General features: G+C 37.2%; 1 protein-coding gene across 3 annotated transcripts in view; it reads left to right on the top strand.

Annotated features, from left to right (window-relative positions):
* Nucleotides 1-24,626, top strand: part of ADAMTS20 (ADAM metallopeptidase with thrombospondin type 1 motif 20) — a 177,299-nt gene that overhangs the window by 42,392 nt on the left and 110,281 nt on the right. For all 3 annotated transcript variants that reach the window (XR_013813714.1, XM_079775341.1, XM_079775340.1), the window contains exons 4-8: nucleotides 3,397-3,650; nucleotides 12,079-12,162; nucleotides 12,924-13,048; nucleotides 14,364-14,404; nucleotides 23,634-23,739. Coding sequence is in view for 2 of the 3 variants with exons in the window: in XM_079775341.1 (XP_079631467.1) it covers nucleotides 3,397-3,650; nucleotides 12,079-12,162; nucleotides 12,924-13,048; nucleotides 14,364-14,404; nucleotides 23,634-23,739 (610 nt within the window). In the remaining variant the exon portion in view is untranslated. The remainder of the gene's footprint in view (nucleotides 1-3,396; nucleotides 3,651-12,078; nucleotides 12,163-12,923; nucleotides 13,049-14,363; nucleotides 14,405-23,633; nucleotides 23,740-24,626) is intronic.

The raw sequence follows: 24,626 nt of genomic DNA, 5'->3' as shown, positions 1-24,626 counted from the left end.
AAAAATCATTTGGTCTAGCATGGCCAAGGCTATAAGGGTGAGTTAATTAAATATCTGACCAAATATAGCAAGCACATTTGTAAGTTGATAATTTTGTATGGCCTGCAAATGATGTTAATAAATATCCAAGTGGCCCTGGGCAGAGAAAAAGTTCCCCACTCCTGGTCTAGAATATGCTTCATTTGATTTAATGCCCTCATGTTTAGAATGGGTGGTTACATGCTATTGGACAGGTATAAAATCTGTTTTCTCATCTGATGAAATACAGAGTATTAGTATCAATTCTGGCCTCTACAGAGACCAGAATGAATTTTATATTTCATATCAGGAAAATCCAAGGCAACCTCTTCATCTTTGGATTGCTGTGGTTGTATATTACAATTAGTATTACACTTACCTTGAAGCTCTGGTCTGATAAACTTTCCTTTGCCTTGTTCCTCAGTATATTCATTTCTTCAGTCTCCCTCTCTCTCTTCCTTTTACCCATTTCCCAACTTTCATCATTCTTTCTTTCTTCCTCTTAATCCTTTTTGCTCCTTTTCATGAACATTTATTCAGCACTTACTAGGGCAGAACACATTGTCCAACAGTGCTCTCAGTCTTTAGAGGGTTTATTGCTTGATGGTAGTGGTGGTGATGAGCATGTTTAGTGGTGAGCTGGTGGTGGTCAGGGGTTTGAACTTCATCTTACGGGCAATGAGAATCCATGGAAATTAAGGTGAGATAAAAGATATATTCTTAAAAATTAATCTTTTCTGGACGTAAACATAGGATGAACAGGAGGGATAAGAGACTGAAGATGGTGAGACTATTTGGGAGACTTTATGTCTAATTTTGCACTCATGATTCTAATAATAGGTGAAAAAGACCTGAATGAATTTAGAGGCAAGGGCATTGTTGACAACAGGTGCAATATTAGGGATGTTTTGAAGGAGAAATGGAAAAAAACTTGGTGACCATATACAAAGAGTAAAGAAGAACCCCATGGTAATATACAGTTTAGTATTAGTTATGGATATTAGGAGATTATTGCTCATAGTTGTAGAAATAGGGAAACTGGGAATAGGAGAAGAAAATGATATATTGAGTTTTATCAATTTTGAGTATGAGGTGCTGGTAGGATTTTCAAGTGGAATTATGGGCTTCTAATTATATTCTATAATATTTTTTTCCACAAAGCAGGGATTCCCTTTTTATATTTTCTCCCATCTATAAAGTAAATATGTTAATGATAATTTCTTCCCATGATGGTGAGAAATGAATGAAGGGATGCAGGAGAAAACTATAACAGTTACCTACATCTAAAATAAGTAACCAGTTATGTTAGGTATTTATATTGTCATTAAATCCTTAAGCCATAAGCACAGAGATAGTTAGATTTATATCATGTTCAGTTCTAATGTCAATTCTAGCTCAGTTCCAGGCCACTGATGGAGAATTAAGGCCAAGTTTCGAGTACCACTCTGTGACAGAATATAATTAAGAGCCTCATTTCATGCATTGTAATTCTCAAAGTTGGCACAGGATCCTATTGTAGCTTAAAGAAATTTGTTCAAGCATGCCAATCAGATTCTTGGTCTAGGAAAGTGGCTGGTAGCTGTTTCATGTTAATGGTATGGTATGCTAGACGCGTGCTCATCCAAGAGCCCATCGGCAATGAGACAAGGAGATCATGCCAGAATGTAAATCAACATACTGCCCTCATTATCAAGAAAGTCTTGCTATGGAAGGATTGTCGACTGAACTTAATGGTACATTGAATAAATCACTTTTGAACAGCATATGTCGAGGAGCACAAATTCCCGAAACTAAGTTGATCAGAATGTCCAATTTATTTTTTTCTTAAATAAATGCAGAGGTATTTTTAAATTCTATTGAATGACATGTATTACAGCATTTTTTTCCCTCTAAGGTGTGGGAAATTTAAGTAGAATTACATGTTTCTAATTACATTATTGTTTAACAATTTTTAGTAATTTATATTCTTATGGATTATTAACTTTTAACAAACTCCTTGCATTTCAGAATACAGTATGCTATAATGAGGATTATATTCACTGATTATTGTTGTTGCATGATGTTCATTATTTATTTTGGTCTAAATTAGTTTTGGTTTATTTGACAGTTGTTATTAAAAAAGATAAGAAATCATTTTAGCATTTGACTTGATGGAACATAAATAGACAACCATTGCATAAGATGATGTAATTGAATTGGCAAATGAGCTTTGAATATGCACATTTATTTAGGGTATTTGGAAAGGTCACTTCAGCATTTGTTACTCTGCTTAAGTATAAACATAAAAAAGGTAATGAAATTAAATGTTTAGCTTGTAAAATAGTTATAGATGCTGTTTTAAAAATATTATAATTAAAAATTACAGTAATAAAACAAGTTCATTACAATGATTTAAAGGGCACTGAAAAAGAGTTTGATAGTTGTTTTTTTTTAAGTCCTCACTCCAGGATATGTTTTTCGTTGATTCGAGAGAGAGAGGATGTGAGAGTGGAAAAGAGAGAGAGAGAGAGAGAGAGAGAGAGAGAGAGAGAGAGAGAGACTGGATCTCTGGGAACTGAATCTGTAACCTGTGTATCTGACCGGGAATTAAACCCAAGACCCTTCAGTGCATGAGACAGTGTTTCAACCAACTGAGCCACACCGGCCCGGGCAATAGTTTGATAGTTTTACTATCCCCCTCTTCAATTACACCTGTCTAATACAGCTAAAAAACTTTGAGGTGTGTGCTTCCTTAACTTGTTTGCTCATTATATAAAATGTTATAAATATACTAGAGGCCTGGTGCATGAAAATTTATGCACTGGACTGGGAGGGTCCCTCAGCCTGCCTCCTCTCATAGTCCAGGAGCCCTCAGGGACGGAGACAACCCGGTGATCAGGGGAAGGTGACACCCCATCACACCTCTGCTGCTGCTACTGCCAGCAGCGCAAGCCTTGGCCGGCCCTGGTTACCTGAGCCTCGGGCGGCCCTGGGTGTCTGGGCAGCTGCCATCCGAGGCTTGCCTGCGCCTCATTTGTGTTCACGAATATCCCACATATGAGTGAAATAACATAGTTCTTAGCTTTTTTTGATTGAGTTATTTCACTTAGCATAATGTTCTCAAAATATTTTTGAATACTCATAGGTTTAGATAAGTTTTAGTAAGACTTAGTCACAGTTTTCATAGTGCAATCCATGAAAATATGAACATTTTTTTACTGTGAGCAGTAATGCTCATAATAATGCTGTAGAACATTGTTTTAAATAGTAAGTTATGTTCTTTTATTGTTTCACATTGGAAGCAGATGTGTAAGTATTACATATTTTTGACTATTTTATTTTGCTCCATATTTTAGTCACATAACTTAATGACTGCACATTATATTCTTTTTCCCCCAGAAAGTCAAATAAAGAAAACCACTTTACCTTTTCATAACTACAGCAACATGAATGAAGATCTTAAAACAGAAATAGTTTTAGGACACCCTTCAAAAAATGTGTCACTGGAAAATGAAAAAAGTCAATTACATTCCAGGAAAAAACGGTTTTTATCATATCCAAGATACGTGGAAGTTATGGTGACAGCTGACGCTAAAATGGTTCATCATCACGGGCCGAATTTGCAGCACTACGTACTGACTCTGATATCAATTGTAAGTAAACTGAAGTCTTTTCCGTTTCCTAAAATGTTTGATGTAATATTTTCTCACATTTGATTTTTAAAGTTTTCCCAAACAAATTGTATCTAGGTTTAAGGCAAAAATAATTTGTTCAATTTAGTTTAGCTGTATAGTAAGTATCCCATTCTGTTAACTGGATGGCTTTCTAAAACATTTAGAATTCTCTGAAGCTACTTATAGAAAATACTTCATTTACTTCATCACTTGAATGTCTTCTGCCCCCTAGTGACAGGGAAGATCTTTTGCCCTTGAAATCTGAATTTTTAAAATTTTACTCTATTTTTGCACAGAGGGGAGGGTATGTTATTTTTACTACTGACACATTGGCCAAATCAGAAATTAGAATACATGATATTTTAAAAGTGTAGGCTATTACTAATAGAGCTGCTTTAGCAACTTTGAGATGTAAGACCACGGTAGCTATAAGAATCCCCTATCTAATGTTAATATCTCTGTTGTGCTGCGGTGGTGCCCAAATTCTAATGCCAGTGAAGATACCATTTCTGTGTTAGTGGCATCGCTCTGTATCCTACATATGTACACACACACACACACATATATATATATATATATATATATATATATATATATATATGTATATATATATATATGTGTATATATACACACACATATACGCACACACACACACACATCCACTGTTTAAGACATTTTTAGGTTTAGGCCTACTATTTTGGAGTGATTATTAAAAGCACTCCCTTTACATGCTCATAAGTATCCTGGTTTAGTTGATGACTTATATGGTCACATATTTATACAGATTCAGGGTATTTGAACATATCTCATAGCTGGAAATACCTTTATTCACATACAGGAAATTTAGGCCACTTGGTTGAAGAGATTTGCCCAGAACACATTTGTAGGTCATTGGCAATTTCTCTTTGCTAGAAATAAGTTCATTTTGACTTAAAGAGCATAAGACCCAGTTATTTTTCTTACATATAATCTTTTATCTTAAATTCTTGTAAGTGCTAAGTATAGATGGTCTACGTTGCCTAAACACACTATCTGGTACAAAATGGGCACTCAATAAAAAATTATTGAAAAAAAAATGAATAGGTAATTAAAATAATGCTTTCCCCTCCACAATGCATCTCTCTATATATAAAAGGCTAAGTGATCAACCATACAACCATACAACTGACCGGCAGGTACATATGAGGCACACTGGCAATTTAAAAATAAACGTTGACTCACGCATGCGCGATACATATAAAGCTCTCACTGGCACCAATTGCACGTGTGTGTTTCAATCTGTCATTGTCCATCATGAATTTGGTTGTTTTTCCTGACATTCAACATGAACTATATTGCAATTTATTCATTGACTGTCCAACCGACCGTCCAGTACATATGACGTGCACTGGCAATCTATATATATATAAAAGACTAATATGCTAAGTGTCCGACTGTCCAACCAGTTGCTATGATGCACACTGACCACTGGGGGCAGACACTCAATGGAGGAGCTGCCGTGATGCTCACTGGTCATTTACAGAATAACAGCACCATGGACCTGGTGACAACAAAGCAACACTTGGCTTCGCTCAAGTGGGAGACAGGCCCCACTGCCATCCTGGAGTGACAGCCCACCAGTTTGCAGCTGATGCTGCCAAGACCCCATGGTGCAAAATGCAGCCCACAGCCCAGTCCAGCCTGGAAATGCTGGCTGTGGGCGCTGGGTAATGACATCACATAGCAATGCCCGGCTTCCTCTCCCTCGTGACAGGCCATTTAACAATAAACAGCACTGCGAACCTAGCACCCACAAAGCAACACTCAGCTTCCCCCAAGTGGGACACAGGCCCCTCCACCACCCCAGAGCAAGACCCCACCAAATCGCAGCCGATGCTGCCGAGACCCCATGGTGCAAAATGCAACTCACAGCCCAGCCCAGAAACAGTGGCTGTGGGCGCCAGGTAATGACATCAAGTAGCAATGCCTGGCTTCCTCTCTCTAGCAAGGACTAGCCTCCTTGCAGTTTCTTCAGCCCAGGAACACGACTTGCTTTATAGCCAGGTGCAAACAATTCACACTTTAACCAAATGTCTGTGAAGTGTTTTCCCATGCCTCATCTCATTTGATCCTCACAGAAGTCCTGGAGTAGGTAGATAGGAGACTCGGTGGAATCCTATTTTCTTTTCATTAGCCAGAAAAAGGAGATTTAGAAAGCTTAGGAACTTGACCTGACTGAAAAGAAGTAAGAAATGGTGGACCTTGAAAATGACTTCAGGTTTTGTCACTGCGCAGAATATAGTCAAACACTGCTGCAGTTAAATATTTTACCCTTTGTTCTCCCTGCATGATCTACAATAATAATCTGCTTCATGTTGATATTTACTGCTGTGTTGCTGACAATTACTTGAAAGAGAAGTTTGGGGTGCTTCACTGGGCTGGAAAAGTTTAGCTACATTGGAAAGCAGGTCTAATTAAGCAAGTTTATTCTATATCTATAAAAGGCTAAGTTGACTCACGCATGCGCAATATAGATAAAGCTCTCTCTGGCACCAATCCCACGTGTGTGTTTGATCTGTCATTGTCAATCGTGAATTTGGTTGACACTTCTATTATAGAGAAAGGGCAAATAGCGATATTAAAATATTTCTTCTAATTAACTTCAATGTGCATGAATTTGCACTGGGCCACTAGTTTAAAAATAAATGTTGACTCGCGTAAACTCTTGCTGGTGCCAATCACACACATGTTTTAATTTTACAATACTACTAGAGGTCTGGTGCATGGATTTGTGCACTGGTGGGGTCCCTTGGCCTGTCCTGTGCCCTCTTGCAATCCGGGACCCCTCGGGGGATGTCAGAGAGACAGTTTTGGCCCAATTTCTACATGCCAGGCCGAGGGACCCCACCAGTGCATGAATCTGTGTACTGGGCCTCTAGTATGCATATAAGATTTTTGGTTAATCTCTTCCCATCCTCCCCCAAACCCCACTTCCCTCTGAGATTCATCAGTCTGTTCCATGTTTCCATGCCTGTGCGTTGAGCATCTTCCCCCTGGTGGTCATTGTGCATCATAGCTACTGGCCAGTCAGCTGGTTGCTTAGGCTTTTATATATATAGATATTATATATACTATTTTGACATGTAATTTTTTGCAGTAATGTAATTACCACACAAATCTTTCTTCTAATTAATTTCCTTTCAGTGTGCACAAATCCATGCACCAGGCCACTGGTGACATTATAATAGACAAAAGAGATGATTCAAAATCATTTTCTGAAATTTATATAATACAGACATCTACTTTTTTGCTTAATTGAATTTAATTTTTAAAATGACAACAGAGCTACACATAAAAATTTATCCCGATGACACTTTATTTTTACTTCTGAATCTGAAGTAATTATCTAGATATGTAATTATCTGGATGTATTATTATCTAAATGTAGGTGTGGCATGCTCATTATGAAGGGTTCTAATGAGAACAGTGACATGTAAGATGTCAATTGATATGTAGAAAATTGTATCAATTATATAGAACACAGTGGGGTAAACTTTGCCATTTTAAATGTTTAAAGAAAATGATAATCATTAAGAAAATTAGGGAGGAGATAGTGATACTGAAGGAAAATACTAGATTTTGTAAACACAGCAGGTTTTGAAGTATGTTAAATGACATATAACCCCAGTATCAGTGCTTTGGAAATGCTAATTAGGAGTATACAAACAAAAGAGTAATTTTGGAATAGCTACACGCAGTTTTGGTGATAATGCCATATTCCAAAAGCTTTATTATCTGTATTCTTAAAAAAATATATGTTTTTATTGATTTAGAGAGAGAGGAAGGGGATAGAGAGTGAGAGAGAGATAGAGAGAGAGAGAGAGAGAAATCAATTGGCTGCCTCCTGCACGCCCCCCACTGGGGATCAAGTGGCAACCCGGGCATGTGCCCTGACCGAAGACCTTTTGGTGCATGGGGCAACCCTCAACCAACTTAGCCATACCAGCCAGTGCTTATTATCTATATTTTACATTAAAAATCAATTAATATAATCACTGTTTAGAAGATATTGTGGCATACCTTGAGGTAACTGAAGTTGTACATGGCTGAAGTTGTCCATGGGAGTTTTTACTTTTCATTATTTTCTTAATCCTCACCCAAGAACATGCTTTTATTGATTTTAGAGAGATAAGAAGAGGGAGAGAAAGAGAGAAACATCAGTGTGAGAGGGAAACATCAATTGGTTGCCTCCCACATATACCCAAACTCTCTATCGAGCCTGCCACCTGAGTATGTGTCCTGATTGGGAATTGAATTCACTTGCAGGATGATGCTCCAACCAACTGAGCCACACTGGCCAGGGCATCCATGGGAGTTTTAAAGCCAGAGTTTATCAAGGGCAAAAGCAGACCTTTTGACTTCATGAAAAATAAATCTGCTTCTGCGATTGCTTGAAGCAACAGACCAATGCCTGCACAGGTCATTTCTTAGAGTTTTAGTCCCATTAGAAGGAAAGCCAATGACAATTGGAGACAAGATGTTTGTAGACAGGGTCAGCCGGTTTGTATCAAGCTTTCATTCACAGGGAGATAGATACTGCAGCAGGATTGAGGACGAGGGCGCATTCCAAATATAGATGGGGTAGCAGAAAAAGTTTAGGAGGCTAAGTCTCTCGTTTGAGATAGTTTGAGTTTTTTATATGCTTTTTTTTTTTTTCCTCCTCAGAGGTCAAATTTCAGGTGAATTCTAAATTACCTGAATTTAGTGTTTTGTTTTTTTCTTTCATTGAAATAATGTTCAATAAAGATACAAGAAAGTCAGCAGACTTTAGGGCTTTGCACATACATGGTTCTTTTATTAGTGAAAACCTGTGATCACAGAAATATTTGTAGATATAAACAAGTAAAGGTGAAAGTAAACTTGGAGAAAAAGCGACACTTGTTTTTCCTGGGACTTTCTTAGTTGTAGTATTAAAAGTCTTGTGTCCCTGGGAACCCCTCAAGTCCTGGGCAAATTGGGACAGTTGGTGAACTAGGGAGAGATAGCAAAATGTAGTCCAAATTGTTTTATCTCCACTTGTGAAGTCCATTTCCAAAATTGCTCTAGAGAGTTCAGAGAGATGTTGTCTCCACCTAAGTGTCCCCAGATGTCTGCAGTTGAGGCAGGGGCCGATTCAAGTTTTACATATTTTGTCCTAATTTATAAGAAGGCATCAACTGACTGAATTTATTCAAACATACTCAGGATATTGGTAATGTTTTTGGTCATAGTAATTTAGGGGAAAAAACACACAAGAAATTGTGATTTAAACTTGGAATATGATTGAGAGCCATTTAAAATTCAAAGTGATGAAAAGAGTTGTGTGTTGAGTTCCACGTATAAGGAGGAAATTGCCGAATACTTTCAGCATTGCGCTAATGGATTATAATTTGAAGAGATTATCTATCCTTACCCATCCTGCACACAGTCAAGAATAGTGCTATCTTAAAGTTTTTCTTTGCTTTCAACAATTTAACAAAATGTCTGAGATCAGTGATTTAGGAATAATCTGTGTGATTTTATCCACTTTTTAGAATGGTGTACTCATGTGGTAAAAATAAGTTAGTGATCTCTAAGGGTTTTGGAATTAACATTAAAATTAGCTGGGAAGAACACAATTGTGGTGTAGAGTATGTCTAATGAAATAAGTGTTTTAAATGAGCAGAGATGTTCAATTATTTGCTATCCCAAAGTTTCTATCCTTATAGAATTTAGGTGACATTATCATATTAAAATGGCATTTACATATGCATTATTAAACCACCAAAGTATGTATAAACTAAGGCAACTTAGTTTATGTATAAACTAAGGCAACCAAAGTATGTATAAACTAAGGCAACTACTTTCTTCAACAGATTGATTTTGATATTCAATGACTTACTATTTAAAAACCTTGAAAACATTTATGTCAGAAGCCTCCATACTCCATTGTGCTTACAAAGGTTTGACTTTACAAAATTCACCTTGTTATAGGTTTGATGTAAATTTACGGAGCATCATGTGATACTCCGGAATCAACCCTACTTATTAAAACATTGTTACTGTTATTTAGAGGCATTTATCAGCTAAAAACCCCCACTTGCTCTGTCCCCGGTCCTGGTCAGGATAGGTGCCAGAGGCAACCAATACTGTCAGAACACTGGGAATATGTTTTCAAATTCCAGCCAGTAGGCTGGTCACTTTTCAGTAAAGATGCAGCATCTGTTTCCTTCTGAAACGGAAACATTTTTGTGGTTATATATTTTATAGCTAATATTCTAACATCCAGATTGTCATTTGTAGTCAACATATTTGGGGTAATGAGTAGAGAAAGAAGGCATTTCGATACTTCAGAGTCTTCAGCTCTTTTCTCTGGAGTACTGTGAAAGGAAGATTCCCTGTGACATAGAAGTCTTCACAACCATTTTATGTTTAGGTGGGGATGAGAGAGGAAGGAAGCCTTTGTGCATACCTTTGAGGTGCACTGTTTACCTAGTAATTTGACTTATAAAAGCAACTACTTTTAAACTTACAGAATTAAAGCATAACTCTGAAGTCACAAATATGGGTCTACTTTGCTATCTACAGTAGATATATTTTTATTTATTTTTTAAGTTAAATCTTTATTGTTGAAAGTATTATTGTATGCCCCCTTCCCCCCCCCCACCCCCAATGGCCTCTTCTAGCCCGCTCTGTCCTCAGGCCTTCACCACCCTATTGCCTGTGTCCATGGGTTATGCTTATATGTCTACAAGTCCTTTGGTTGATCTCTTCCCACCCACCTACCCTCCCCACCTTCACTCTGAGGTTTGACAGTCTGTTCAATTCTTCTATGTCTTTGGATCTATTTTGTTCATCAGTTTTTGTTCATTAGATTCCACATATGAGTGAGATCATGTGGCACTTGTCTTTCTCTGACTGGCTTACTTTGCTATATTTTTAATAGTTGCATGGAAAATGAACATTTATCAATTCAGCTATAGTTTTCCCACAGCTCCCATTTTAAAGGGAGCAATACTGCAAGGCTAACAGACCTCCTTTAAATCAGAAATCATCTGATTGGCCCATCTTAACTTACTCTCAAACCCACTGGGATAACCACCACTCTTGCCAAAAAATGCCACCCCCAAAGCTAAAGGTCTCACTTCAGGGAGAGATGGCAAACCTGTGTTTGTGGCTGCACCACAAAAACAGTAGGGAAGGTGCTGGAACGTGTCAGTCCATGCTGACCCCACCCTGTCGGCATCTCTGGAGATGCTTTGGCTCTTGTTCAGGTAGTGCTCCGTGTGGCGCTAGAAGCCACAGAAGCAGTTATGTTATTCATTGTGCTGATGGAGTGAGGGCTCCACTACCTGTACTTTGAGCAAATTTTTTTCTCCATAAGATCAGTGACCATGTCTTCTAGCCAACAAAGCCAGGAGTAGATGCTGAGTGTTTACTAAATAATGGAGTACTTCCTGAAGCCACTGCTGCCTTGGTTTGGGCAGTGGTCCTAGAGATGGTGACCCAGGTGTCAGAAGCAATTTTTATTGCGCAGGAGGTCCAGGTCTGTAGAGTTATGTCATTAAAGGAATGCAAAGCAGAGGCATAGGCCATGGAAGACACTCTTACTGCAGTGGTAACCTCTATGGTGGCTCCAAGGAGAGGATATGAATTAGTGAATTGGATAGCACCTTGATTATGAACCACAAACTGAGCCCAGGCAGAGTGCCTCATAGGCTGTATTCTTCAGTTTTGAAGAATTAGAACCAGGCTGTGACCCATAACCTCTCCTACGGCTCTTTATATTATTCTGGATGAATCCATCTCCGTGGACTCCAGTAATGCTAATCATTAAAAACCATAAGCTCAGAATTGGAAATATTCAACCATGGCAGAAGAAATCAGGTAAAAGAGTAGGTGAAACTTACATATTTATTATGAAGTATCATGGCATATAGATTGTGGATTATGACACAGAATGAAGTGAATTTCTTCTTGAATCATCCAGAACAGTATTTTCCAAGCTCTGATACATGTTCAAATCTTGTTAAAATGCAGATTTTTGACTCAATAGTCCAGGGTGGGGCCCGGGTTTTATATTTCTTATCATCTCTAAGTGATATAGATACTGCTGATTCAGGGACCAATCTCAGCAGCAAGGATTAAGATACTGGTTCTCAAAGTTGGCTTCATGTTGGAATCATTAAAAATAAATGCTGAGGAATTTTAAGAGAGATTGATAACTGAGTCTCATCCCTAGAGATTCTGACTTAATTGTTAAGGGCTGTGGCCTGAGCATCAGAATTTGTGAAAAGCTCCCAATGGGCAGCTAAGTTGGAGAATTGATGCTCTTGGACTGGTTTCAGTTTACTTTTGAAAAGAAATATTCATTTTAGACATTTAATCCTACATATCATTTTTCTTGCAGGTTGCAGCAATCTACAAGGACTCAAGTATTGGAAATCTTATAAACATAGTTATTGTAAAATTAATTGTAATTCATAATGAACAGGTAAGAAACAGTTCTAAAATTAGTAATCTTAGTTGTAGTAGGCTCCTAGTATAAATATATATAGATTACAAACCTTATTAGAAATGAGATAGTTTAACAATTTTTGTTTAAAAAACTTATTTGGAGTGAGATTAACTTGTCCTGTTGTGATGGAAATAAAATGGAATAATAGCAGAGGGAGTAAGACACATTAATAAACAAAAAATTTAAGCTTAAAAGCATCCATGTATTCACTTTTATAATCCTACTAGAGGCCTGGTGCATGGGATTCGTACACTGGTGGGGCCATGGCCTGCAAGGATTGGCCCACTGTGGGAGCACCACTCATCCTGGTCACCCAAGAGGCGTTCCCACTGTGGGAGCGCACTGACCACCAGGGGGCAGTTCCTGCGTTGAGCATCTGATCTCTGGTGGTCAGTGCACGTCATAGCGACTGGTCAACTGGTCGTTCTGCCGTTAGGTCACTGGGCTTTTACTATATAGGATAGGCTTGTTGAAGGACTTAGAATATGGTAGTTTTTAGAAGGTAGTGCTTTGATCCTAAATACTGGATGTTATATTGAGAAGGTCTAATTAGATTCTGCTTTGATCACACTATTGTAAGTATTGCCAACATATGTTTGAATACCAGGGAAAGATACTGCTACTTCATTTGCCTATTAAAATGTTTTTTGATATATTGCATGGATGCTGATAGGCTTTGAGGATAAAGAGGCCATGAATGTTTTGCGTAATACTGGTTTGCATATTCTTTTGCACAGGAAGGACCAGTCATCAGTTTTAATGCAGCTACAACATTACGTAACTTTTGTTTGTGGCAACAAACTCAGAATGTTCTTGATGATGCTCACCCTTCCCACCACGATACTGCTGTTCTTATCACAAGGTACAGTTTCAGAAATATAACACTTTTAACTGTAATTGCTTATCCTTTTTCTCCTGCATGCTCACTGGTACTTCTTGATACACAACAGTGTCCTATGAGAACTTGTATTACAAAAGGTGGTATTGAATGAAAGCATTCTTCTCTTTTTTCAGACTAGTACACAAGGTTATTCCTTAGGAAATTAGCAATGTTAGGTTATTAAGCAATGGTATGACCTAAACAAAATAATTATCTTATTTTATTAGTGGCAGAAGAGAATTAGAAAAAATATTTATAAATTAATTTAGGGCACTTAGAACAGGCTTAGTTCATTTCCCACTTGATCATTCAGTCACTTGGAAAGAAGAGCTTTTGAATTTATTTGCTTGTCCAATCAAAGTGATCCTTTTACTTAAAAAAAATTGGTTTCTCATTTTGATGCTCAGTGCATGTCTTAATTACTAGGCTACTTTTGCTGGGGTGTTTCTCAAACTTATTTACTCCTGTGGAAAACAGCTTCTGCTATTATAAAGTGATGATCCATTTTCAAACACCACTATCCATTGTTAAATCACACCTTTGTTTCAGCACCTCTGATGCCACCAGAAAATTTACATCCCAGGTCTGTTAGGTGTTTTCTGTTGGTTGGTTGTTCAAAGGAAAGAAATCTCTCATTCGAGGGTCAGACTTGTAGAAACCTCACCTTTGAGAACCCTGAGATGTAATTGGAGACATATAGTTCATGTGCTTTATATCTTTGCAAAACTAAAGCAGAATTGACTTAATTTTATACACGGTAGGCTATTATCAGTCCATGGTTCTGCTCTGGATTATACTTTAGAGGCCAAGCAACAAAGACTGTGGATAACATCTTAAACATGGCAGGGAGAAAGGGCTATAAGAGGAGACCATAAGGAAAGAGATAAGGGAACTTTTCAGTTAAGTAGGGACTAAGTAAGATCACATCTGAGAAGATCATTATTTTGTAGCAGAGAATAATCGCTGAGGCTCATAATGACATTGAGACATCAAGGAAAGAGTGAATTATATTACATATACTGTATAAGTAAAGGCAACGAGGTGAAAAATACACTTAGAAAGCTTTTCCTAAACTTGGTTAAGCTTCATCTATTTACAGTATAGCCATCACTTTTATATAGCACCCATTGCTTACTGCTATGCACAGCTCTTAAGTTTAAACTTATTGAGAGCTTATTAAGAACTGGATTTTAGAAGTTGGTTTGTGTTAATAGATAAAAGCTTGTTTATCTTTGTTTTGGCTTGTTGCAAAAATATTTTCTGAAAATGCTTCAAAATCTTTTTTTTTTTTTTTAAGGGAAGACATTTGTGGAGCTAGAGAGAAATGTGACACATTAGGTAAGTTATTTTATAAATTAAGTATAGTCTATATAATTGTTTACTGAATTATTTAAGGTGCTGTTTAGGTTATTTTACATTTTAATCATTTTGATCAATTATCTTGATTAATGATTATTGTTGTCACTATTATTTGATTCTGCTTCTATAAATTTTAAAGACTAATAAGAACTAATATATGCCAATTACTAAATATCAATTGCTGTGCAGAGCTTGACATATTTTGTGTTTTCATTTATAATATATTTTTTAAATTTATCTTTATTGTTGAAACTATTAGATGTCCCCTTTCCCTTTCCCTCATTGACCCCTTTCTACCCTGTACCCCTCCTCCCCTGCCCCCCGGGCCTTCACGGTACTATTGTTTGTGTCCATGGGTTATGCATATACATATACAAGTTCTTTGGTTAATCTATAATATTTGATTCATGCAAAATAATACTTAGTAACCTATATGAAAATTTAAAGCAAAATAATAAATAAAATGAATAGCCATGAACCCACCACCAGATTTAAGAACTAGCATTTCTTCGATACTGCTGTATGGCCTGTTCTAAGTCCTTGCATTCCCCAGGAGGTAGCCAATACATGAATTTTGTATGTGCCCGTTCCTCCCATCTTTTGAAAAAGTTTTATTAACTTATATGTAAATGTGTTCCTAAAAGAAATTGGTTTTGCTTCGTTTTGAGCTTTGTAGTAGTAGTTCATGCCTTTTCACTGCTGTATAATATTTTGTCCTATACCTGCTAGTGGATTGGCCTGATTCCAACTGTGTTCTATTACAGACTTCACTATAAGAGCTAGGGTATAGTCTTATGATTAGAATTGCTATGTCAGTAAATGTGCTAATGTTCAATTGTTATAAGATTTACCAAATTATTTTCTAAAGTAGTTTTACTAATTTAGACCTTTATAAATAGTATATGAACGTTCCTTTTGATTATGTCCTTATCAACACAAGCTATGTTCAGATTGCTTATTTTTGCCAATCTGAATATATTCTATTGCAGTAATAATTTTCACTTCCTTGATTACTAATGAATATTGTCTGTAGAGCTTGTCTTTGTAAAAAACCAATAATTGGCTTTTTATCTGTTTTGTTGTTGTTATTAATCCTCACCTGAGGATATTTTGATATTTTTCCATTATTTTTAGATAGAGTAGAAGGGAGAAAGAAAGGTGGAGGGGACGGGGGTTGGGGGTTGGGGGAGAGAAACATCAATGTGAGAGACACTCATTGATTGGTTGCCTCCCGCACATGCCCTGGGAACGAACCTGCAACCTAGGTATGTGTCCTTGACTGGGAATCAACCTCTTTTGATGTTCTAACCACCGAGAAATACTGGCCAAGGTTCTGTTGTTTTTACTTCATTAATTTCTGCTCTATTTTTTTTTTCCAATTTTACTCCTACTGTTCTATTTGTAATGCAAATTGTCTGCTTAGCTGGTTAGCATCCAGGCTATTTTCTTTTCTAATTTTACTATTTAAAACTATCAATTTAGCTTAATGTATCATGTTGTTGTGTCCCACACATTTTGGTAGATATTTTTCATGTCATTCAAAATTTAAAAAAATTCTAAGTATGTGTAAATTCTATCATGATTTCTTTGACTTATTTAGAAAAGCATTTAAAATTTTCTTCGTATTAAATTCTAATTTAATTTCATTGTAGTTGGACAACATGATCTAGATAAAACATATTCTTTGAAATTTTTTGATATTACCTTTGTGGTCTCTTATGTAGTTAATTAAAAAAATGCTCTATGTATTTTTTAAAAGAATGTATATTCCCTAACTGTGGTACACAGGGTTCTCTATGTCTGTTAAATCAAAGTTGCTTAATTGTATACTTACTAATGTTTTGCTTGTTAGTAACTAACTTGAAACATGAATATATATCTGTCACTCTTTCCATATAGTATTATAATTTTTCATTTCGACCATTTTCAGGCTAATGTTTTTGGTACATACAAGTTTGAATTGAACCTTTTACAATTGTATAGTGACTCTACACTTAATAATACTTTTAAATAAAAAAAATCAGTATAGTTAAGATATTTCTGGTAATAATGTAGCTACCCGAACTTTTTATATAGTATTTGCTGGATATATCTGTTCCTCCAATTTCCCAGTGCCCTTATACTTTAGGAGTTTTTCTCGAAAACAACATATAATTGGATTTAAAAATAGCATCTAGCCGAAACCGGTTTGGCTCAGTGGATAGAGTGTCGGCCTGCGAACTGAAAAGTCCCAGGTTCGATTCCGGTCAAGGGCATGTACCTTGGTTGCGGGCACATCCCCAGTAGGGGGTGTGCAGGAGGCAGCTGGTCGATGTTTCTCTCTCATTGATGTTTCTAACTCTCTATCCCTTCTCTATCCCTCTCTCTTCCTCACTGTAATAAATCAATAAAATATATTTTAAAAAAATAAAAAAAAATAAAAATAGCATCTATACTCTGTTTAACTGGCAAAGTTAGTCCATTTACACTAATTGTAATTATTGTTATATATTGACTTATATATACCATTTTGATTTTCTTTCTGTTTATTCCATTTTGCACTATACTTCCTTTCTCTGCCTTCATTTTTTTTGGCCTCCTTTGGGTAATTACATTTTTAAATCAGTTTTTTTATTCTATTCTCTTTGAAGGTTGAAATTGTATATACTATTTTATTATTTTTGAGGCTTCTCTGGCTTTTTACTAGCATATTTAACGTTGTCTAAACCTCTCTCCTAAACAGATATATTAGATTTCTTAAACTTTGTTCAGCTTTCTCCTATCTTATATGATATTGTCTATTTTCTATCACATTGTAAACTTTGTGTATTAAAGGATAATGTTTTATATTTAATATTTGTTAAAATTTGTGCCCACCTTCACAATTTTTTCATAATTTCATCCACCTCTCTGAATTATAGACTTTAAAAGTTCCTTTAGTGAAGATATATTAGTGAAAAATTCTCTATTTTATTTATTCTGGAAGTTTCCTTAATTTACCCATGTGTATTTCTAGTACCAATTCTAGGTTGACAGTTATTTTATGTCAGTTTTTTTAATATGTAATTGCATTCGCTTTTGACTTTTGCTATTGAGAAATCTGTAGTGTGTTTAGTTGTAGATTTTTGGTTATCTGTTTTTTATTCTGGCTGCTTATAAGATCTTATCTTTGTTTTGGATATGATACAGTTTCATTAAAATTGTTTCTTAATATGATTTTCTTTTTATTTATTCTGCTTGGGATATGTTGTGATTCCTATATCCATTGATTAATATCTTCAACTCTGAAAATGCCCATCCTTCTTTTTCTTCAAAATGTCTCCTTATATTCTATCTGCTCTCTCATGGGGCCCTAATTACATTTGTATTAGCTCTTCTCATACTGTTTCCCATGCTTTCATTTCTTTTTCTCCTCATGTTTCATTCAAGCAGCTCTAACATGCATTTTAGTATTTCTCTCTTTGGCTGCTTCTAATTTGATATTTCAACCATCCTCTGAATTTTCCATTTTAATATATGTTTTCCAATTTAATAGATCCTAGTTAGCTCTTATTCAAAATCTGTGTTCATTTTGTTTACATTCTTTTTATATTTGTTCATATTTGTAATTGCCTTTCATGTTTACTTAAACATTTCATTTGGAGTAATATTATATCCATCTCTGACAGTTTCCATATCTTAAACAGTTGAGGGCCAAATATGTGGTTTCTGCTTTCTCTTGTGTTGACTTGTTTGTATGTTTGGCGATCTTTGATTGTGAGCTCATATTTACTTAATATTAATCCATGAGATTAGAGGTGATCTGCTTAAAAAGAATGTACTTTCTTTCAGAGAGTATTTTCTGGTGTTTTGCTGTTACCCAAAGGGTGTTACTAACCAGGGTCCTTGACTTAATGTGGAAAACTCAGGATCAGCTGCTGTACTTTGAGGCTTCTTCTACCAACCTCTTAGTCTCTGGATCATATTACTTTCATCAGTATTTGCCCTCAGCGTATCTTCTATCCTTACTATTCATTGCTTACCCCTTAAGATTTAGCTCAGGTATAAATGTGTGTGCGTATGCATGCATGTTGTATAAGAGGGGCAGGGGAACAATATATGTTAGATTTTGGAGATTGGGACTTGATCATTCTTGTAAAACACGTCAAGTCAGTGTTCATTAACACGTCGTTTTTACTAATGATCTAGTTTCTTTGTGTTAGGAGGACTCTTTAGAAACTGTAATCTTCTACAAATGTGGAAATAGACATCCACTACTGTAATTATTACAGCAGGACCCTGTTCTCTTCTCTCCGAAAACTATTCTCTGGCTATGGTAGGTATAGTATTTTATCAGCCAATCTAACAAGAGTCCATAAATAATTTCTTATATTATCTATGTCCTATTTTCACATCTTTATACTAAAAGTTAAATATGAAAATGTCTGCCACATTTTACTGTTTTTTAAATGATTTAATGCTAAATATTCTGGACTATTCAGGTAGAAGTGGGTGGTCTCCTAGTCTCCATTCATTTTTTTTGGTAGTTTCCAGCCTCCCCTATGCACATAAATCATAGTGCCATTTAGAAACATAAACTGAAAATGAGAGTGTTCTTATTATTCTATTGAGGGAAGGGTAATGATAATAATGATAACTGATATATCTGAATGGATTTTATATGTTATATCCAATATTAAAGTTTTACATGATTTAACTCTTAATTTTTACAACAAATCTATGAAGTAAGAACTATTCCAATTTTATAGATGAGAATAAATGATTTTCCCAAGGTTGCCCATCTTGTATTTACACAAGATATAGTATTTTATGTTCTAATCTAAAATACATGGAAAAATGACAAACTAAGGATAGTTCTTAAGACAAATAAAGAATGTTGGTAATAATTGCTATATCTTCTTTTGCAAGTACTGTTGCCCCAGTCTCTAAGCATGTTTTGCAAAGTGTGTTGAAAATGGTGGTTATTGTTCAAAATGGCTGGATTAGATGGCTCTGTGTAGCTTATTGCACTAACAAACAAGGGAGTCTGTATCAAATTTGGGTCCATGCTACTTTATTCTATCTTTGGCCACTTTAGAGAACCCAGTACCAGCTTGAGTGAATCTAGGCACAAACCGTCAACAAGCAGCTTGGTATCACAATGCTATACATTCAGTTTGATTTTTGTTGGTCTTGACTGTTCATGGGCATACTTGAATGTGGTTTCTATTCACATGCAATGCATATTTTCACAAGTCTATTATGTGACTAAAATGGCCATATAAGAATATATCCTTAAGCATGAAACAAAGTTTGAGTGGTAACAGAGACGATATCATGTTCCAAATATCTCCATGTCCCTGAAAATAAATAAACATATTGGAACTTGAGCCATTTGACAGATTGAAAATACTAATAAAGACAGAGAAAATAGCAGAAATTCATGGAAAAATTTGTTCAGTTATAACTTATAAAGAAGAAATATAGTATTGACTAAAACTGACTGAAGAATTTCACATACAATATTAATTTCCCTCATATTTTGGACAGAAGACTTTTAAAGAAATTTTATTTCTTTTTTTTCTTCTTCTTGCTTTTGGTCTTGATTCTAATTAAGAAAAAGTTCTTTGGTGATGGCGGGGGTGGGGGAGCGAAGAGTGGGAGGGGCTTTGCCCAAGTAGGTTTTTTTCCCTGCCAGAAAAGGGTCAGAAAGAGAGCCGATCTTTTCTTATTGTTTTGTTGTTGTTGTTAATCCTCACCTGAGGATATTTTTCCATTGATTTTTAGAGAGAGTAGAAGGGAGGGAGAGACAGATGCTCTGTCCACTGAGCCAAACTGACTAGGGCTCTTTCCTTATTGTTAAAAAAAGTATTGGCGAATGAACTCAGTCTGAATTTTTCCAGCATTTTTAGATTCTTCAGTTTAACCTCTATTTCTTTTAAATCCTAACAGAGCCATTCTAATTGTTGGGATACTTACCTTAAATGCTGGGAAAATGTCTGTTTTGAATTTTTATGAATAAAAGAATACATAGGAGTAGACAGCTAAACACAGTAGATAATACAAATCTACCTTCATCTTTCAGCAACACATTCGTTGCACGTTATATATAACTAGAGGCCCGATGCATGAAGATTCATGCAAGATTGGGCCTTCCTTCCCCTGGCTGCCGGCACCGCCTTCGCTCTGGCTGGAGCCCCCTTTCCGCTCCAGCCCAGAGCAGCCTTTCTGCCTTCCCATGCTGCCCAGAGGCCCAGAGTGGCTGGGGTGGTGCGGAACTCCTGCGTCCTGCCCTGCTCCCAGCCGCTTGGGGCACCTGCATATGCAAATTAACCTTACATCTTTGTTGGGTTAATTTGCATACTCACTCCTGATTGGCTGGTGGGCGTCATGAAGGTACAGTCAATTAGCATGTTTCTCTTTTATTAGTGAGGATAATGAAAACATAATATGCTAATTAGACTGGACATCCTTCTGGGCGAAGCTGGGGCTGTGGGAGAAGCCTGTGCCATGGGTGCCTGCCAGTGGCCAGAGGGAAGCCCGGGTGCCTGCTGGTGGCTGGAGGGAAACCCGGGTTCTGGGTGCCAGAGGGAAGACAGTGCCAGCAGCCAGGGGAAGGAAGGCCTACTCTTGCATGAATTTCATGCATCTGGCCTCTAGTTCTTTATATAAGCATGAATAGGTGCTAATATATGATACATTTTCCATTGCTGAAATAGTTACAAAATTAAGTGCTTGCAATAATTATTGCAATCATGTTTTATTTAACATACTAGTGGCCCGGGACATAATTTTGTGCACATTGAAAGGAAATTAATCAGAAGAACTATTTTAATATCGCTATTCGCCTTTTCTCTATAATAGAAGTGTCAACCAAATTCACAATCAACAATGACAGATCGAAACACACGTGTGCGATTGGCACCAGCGAGAGCTTTATCTGTATTGTGCATGCGCGAGTCAACTTAGCCTTTTATATATATAGAATAAACTTGCTTAATTAGACCTGCTTTCTGATGTAGCTAAACTTTTTCCAGCCCAGTGAAGCACCCCAACTTCTCTTTCAGTTAATTGTCAGCAACACAGCAGTAAATATCAACACGAAGCAGATTATTATTATAGATCACGCAGGGAGAACAAAGGGTAAAATATTTAACTGCAGCAGTATTTGACTATATTCTGCACAGTGGCAAAACCTGAAGTCATTTTCAAGGTCCACCACTTCTTACTTCTTTTCAGTCAGGTCAAGTTCCTAAGCTTTCTAAATCTCCTTTTTCTGGCTAATGAAAAGAAAATAGGATTCCACCGAGTCTCCTATCTACCTACTCTAGGACTTCTGTGAGGATCAAATGAGATGAGGCACAGGAAAATGCTTCACAGACATTTGGTTAAAGTGTAAAATGTTTGCACTTGGCTATAAAGCAAGTTGTGTTCCTAAGCTGAAGAAACTCCAAGGAGGCTAGTCAGTAGGGAGAGAAAGCCGGGCGTTGCTACGTGATGTCATTACCTGGCGCCCACAGCGACTGTTTCCAGGCTGGGCTGGGCTGTGGGCCACATTTTTGCCATGGGGTCTCAGCAGCATCGTCTGCTATTTAGTGGGGTGTCACTCCAGGATGATGGTGGGACCTGTGTCCCACTTCGGGGAAGCCGAATGTTGCTTTGTGGGCACCAGGTCCATGGTGCCATTTCTCAGTAAATGGCCAGTGTGCATCACGGCAGCTCCTGCATTAAGTACTGCCCCCTGGTGGTCAGTGTGTGTCATAGTGACTGGTAGACCAGTCGTTCTGGTTGTTTGGTCATAACAGTTGCTTAGGCTTTTATATATAGACTAGTGGCCCGGTGCACGAAATTTGTGCACAGAGGGGGCGGTTCCCTCAGCCCAGCCTGCACCCTCTCCAATTGGGGACCTCTTGGGGGATGTCTGACCAACAGTCGGACATCCTTCTCGCAATCTTGGACCGCTGGCTCCTAACCGCTCACCTGCCTGCCTGCCTGATCACCCCTAACTGCCTCTGCCTGCCTGATCACCCCTAACTGCCCTCCCTTTCTGGCCTGATCTCACCTCCAGCTTCCCTCCCCTGCTGGCTTGGTTGCCCCCAACTGCCCTCCTCTGCTGGCCAATTTGGTTCTAACTGGTCAGTTTCTATGCCAGTCAGTGTCAAAAGCTCTGCCTCCTAGGCAGCCATTGGCTCCTCACAGTTGACCCAGATTTGGTTCTGATTGGCCAGTTTCTATGCCAGTCAGTGTCTCTGGGCCTATCAACGGGGCCTGATCATAAAGGCAGGGCTGATCAGCAGCCCTGGTGGAGGCCTGGAGAGGAATGGATGTGCTGCTGGCCAGGCTCAGAGGGAAAGAGATGCATCTGAGGCTCAAAAGCTGCCTCAGATGCTACAGATCAGCCCCTGCTTCTCTCTTCAGGTCTCTTTTCAGGCCTGTTTCAAAGCCCCCTCAGCAGTCACTGCTAGGTCACTGGGCCTGCAGACTCAGTAGTCAGTGCTGGGTCAGCCTTTGGTCGTGATCGGTCGTTACATCCTGGCTCTATTATAGAGATACAGATGTAGATAGATAGATAGATAGATAGATAGATAGATAGATAGATAGATATTAAATGCTAGGTGCCATTCTAAGCTTGCAACATATACTGGGTGGGGCAAAGGTAGGTTTACAGTTGTGAATATGTTAAACACAGAAAAACACAGTTTATTCTTGTATTGTTATTTATTAATGATTGTGTTTTTCATATGAACAACTGTAAAACAATTTTTTTCCACCCTGTATTCACTCATTTAGTTATCATGGCAATTGAATAATTGTATGCTGCTTGAAAACTTAAGGAAATTATAGATAATTCATAAATTATTGTGTCCCATGCTATTTTCTTTACCAGTTATCCTATTATCAATTTCATTCATTGCCTTTCTTATGGTCTACACTATTGTGGGTCTAAAAGTTTATTCTTCCTACAACAATAATTCTTTTTTTTTTTCCTGTTTTAGAAAAATAGTTTGGTCACCCATATTTTTAGATTATTTTCTTTAGTAAACGAATCCAAGAATTTCTTTAAAAGACTTAAACTAGAGACAAATCATTGTTTTCTTTCTTTACCTTATAAAATGTTCATGCACTGTTAACAGCCACTCTGCATTCATTTCTAGGTAGTAATGCCATTGGTAAATGCTTTAAAATTGAATTCTTACTTTATGATTTGGTATTTCCTGTTTTGATGAAATACGAATGTGAAATTTTTCAGGCTTGGCAGAATTAGGCACCCTGTGTGATCCTTTACGGAGCTGCTCTATTAGTGAAGAAAATGGCCTCAGCGCCGCCTTTACCATAGCCCACGAGCTGGGACATGTGTAAGTACCTCTGTCACCTCAGTAATATGCCTTCTCTCCATTCCACTTTGCGCGTCTAAATGTCCATCTTCAATTAAATAATTAGCACCTTTATGTCTTTAAAAATATTTTAGTGTAATTTTTATCCCCGAAATGCTAACTCTGGCTCTTTTGTGATCTATGTTAGGTCAGACAGGCTGCACAGATCAACAGACTAAGCAAAGAACTAGAACTTGTGAATTCTTTTATTTCATTTACTGTATTGGATTACATGGCAAGCACTTCTGGCCTCTATCCCTTGTTATCTTATACATGACCAGGTACTGTCCTCTTCCATCCTATGGGAGGGCCTACAGGGCTGCTGATTATGGGCAACTCCCAAAAATATTTGTAATACCAACTCATTTCTTGCCCTTATAGCTCAGAGCTCCAGCAGAGAATATGGTATGTGGAAATTGCTTAATAATTAAAAGAAAAACTTTTTCTCTGAGATCCATAGTTTTTTGTTGTTTTGTTTTAGGTTGTGTGTGTGTGTGTGTGTGCGTGTGTAAAAATTTGGAATTCTCCTATCTGTTCCTACATTATTAAAAATTCTAATAGGGTTCTATGCTGTAAAAATGGAGGCTGCAATGTCTAATGATACCTTTGTAGCTCCCATGGAAAGTCAGAAACCCCTATACAATCTCATCCTCTGAAAAATGATTCCGATGAACCCCCAGAACACCTGGGATTTCTCGGTTAATGGTTTATAAGAAATGGAGGCTTAAGTTGCCTCTTAGTTTAACTACATTTTCTTTTCCTGGTCATGCTTTGACATAATTAGAGTATTCAGCTGAGACAATTCCAAGTGGAGATCATTTTTAATAAACTAGTACCTTGTCCGTTCCCTTTTAGGATGGTTCTATCTC

This window comes from Cnephaeus nilssonii, assembly GCF_951640355.1.
Source record: "Cnephaeus nilssonii genome assembly, chromosome: 6".
NCBI classification, from domain to species: domain Eukaryota; kingdom Metazoa; phylum Chordata; class Mammalia; order Chiroptera; family Vespertilionidae; genus Cnephaeus; species Cnephaeus nilssonii.
Note: the sequence above shows the minus strand (reverse complement) of the source record. Positions and strands in the feature narration are given on the sequence as shown.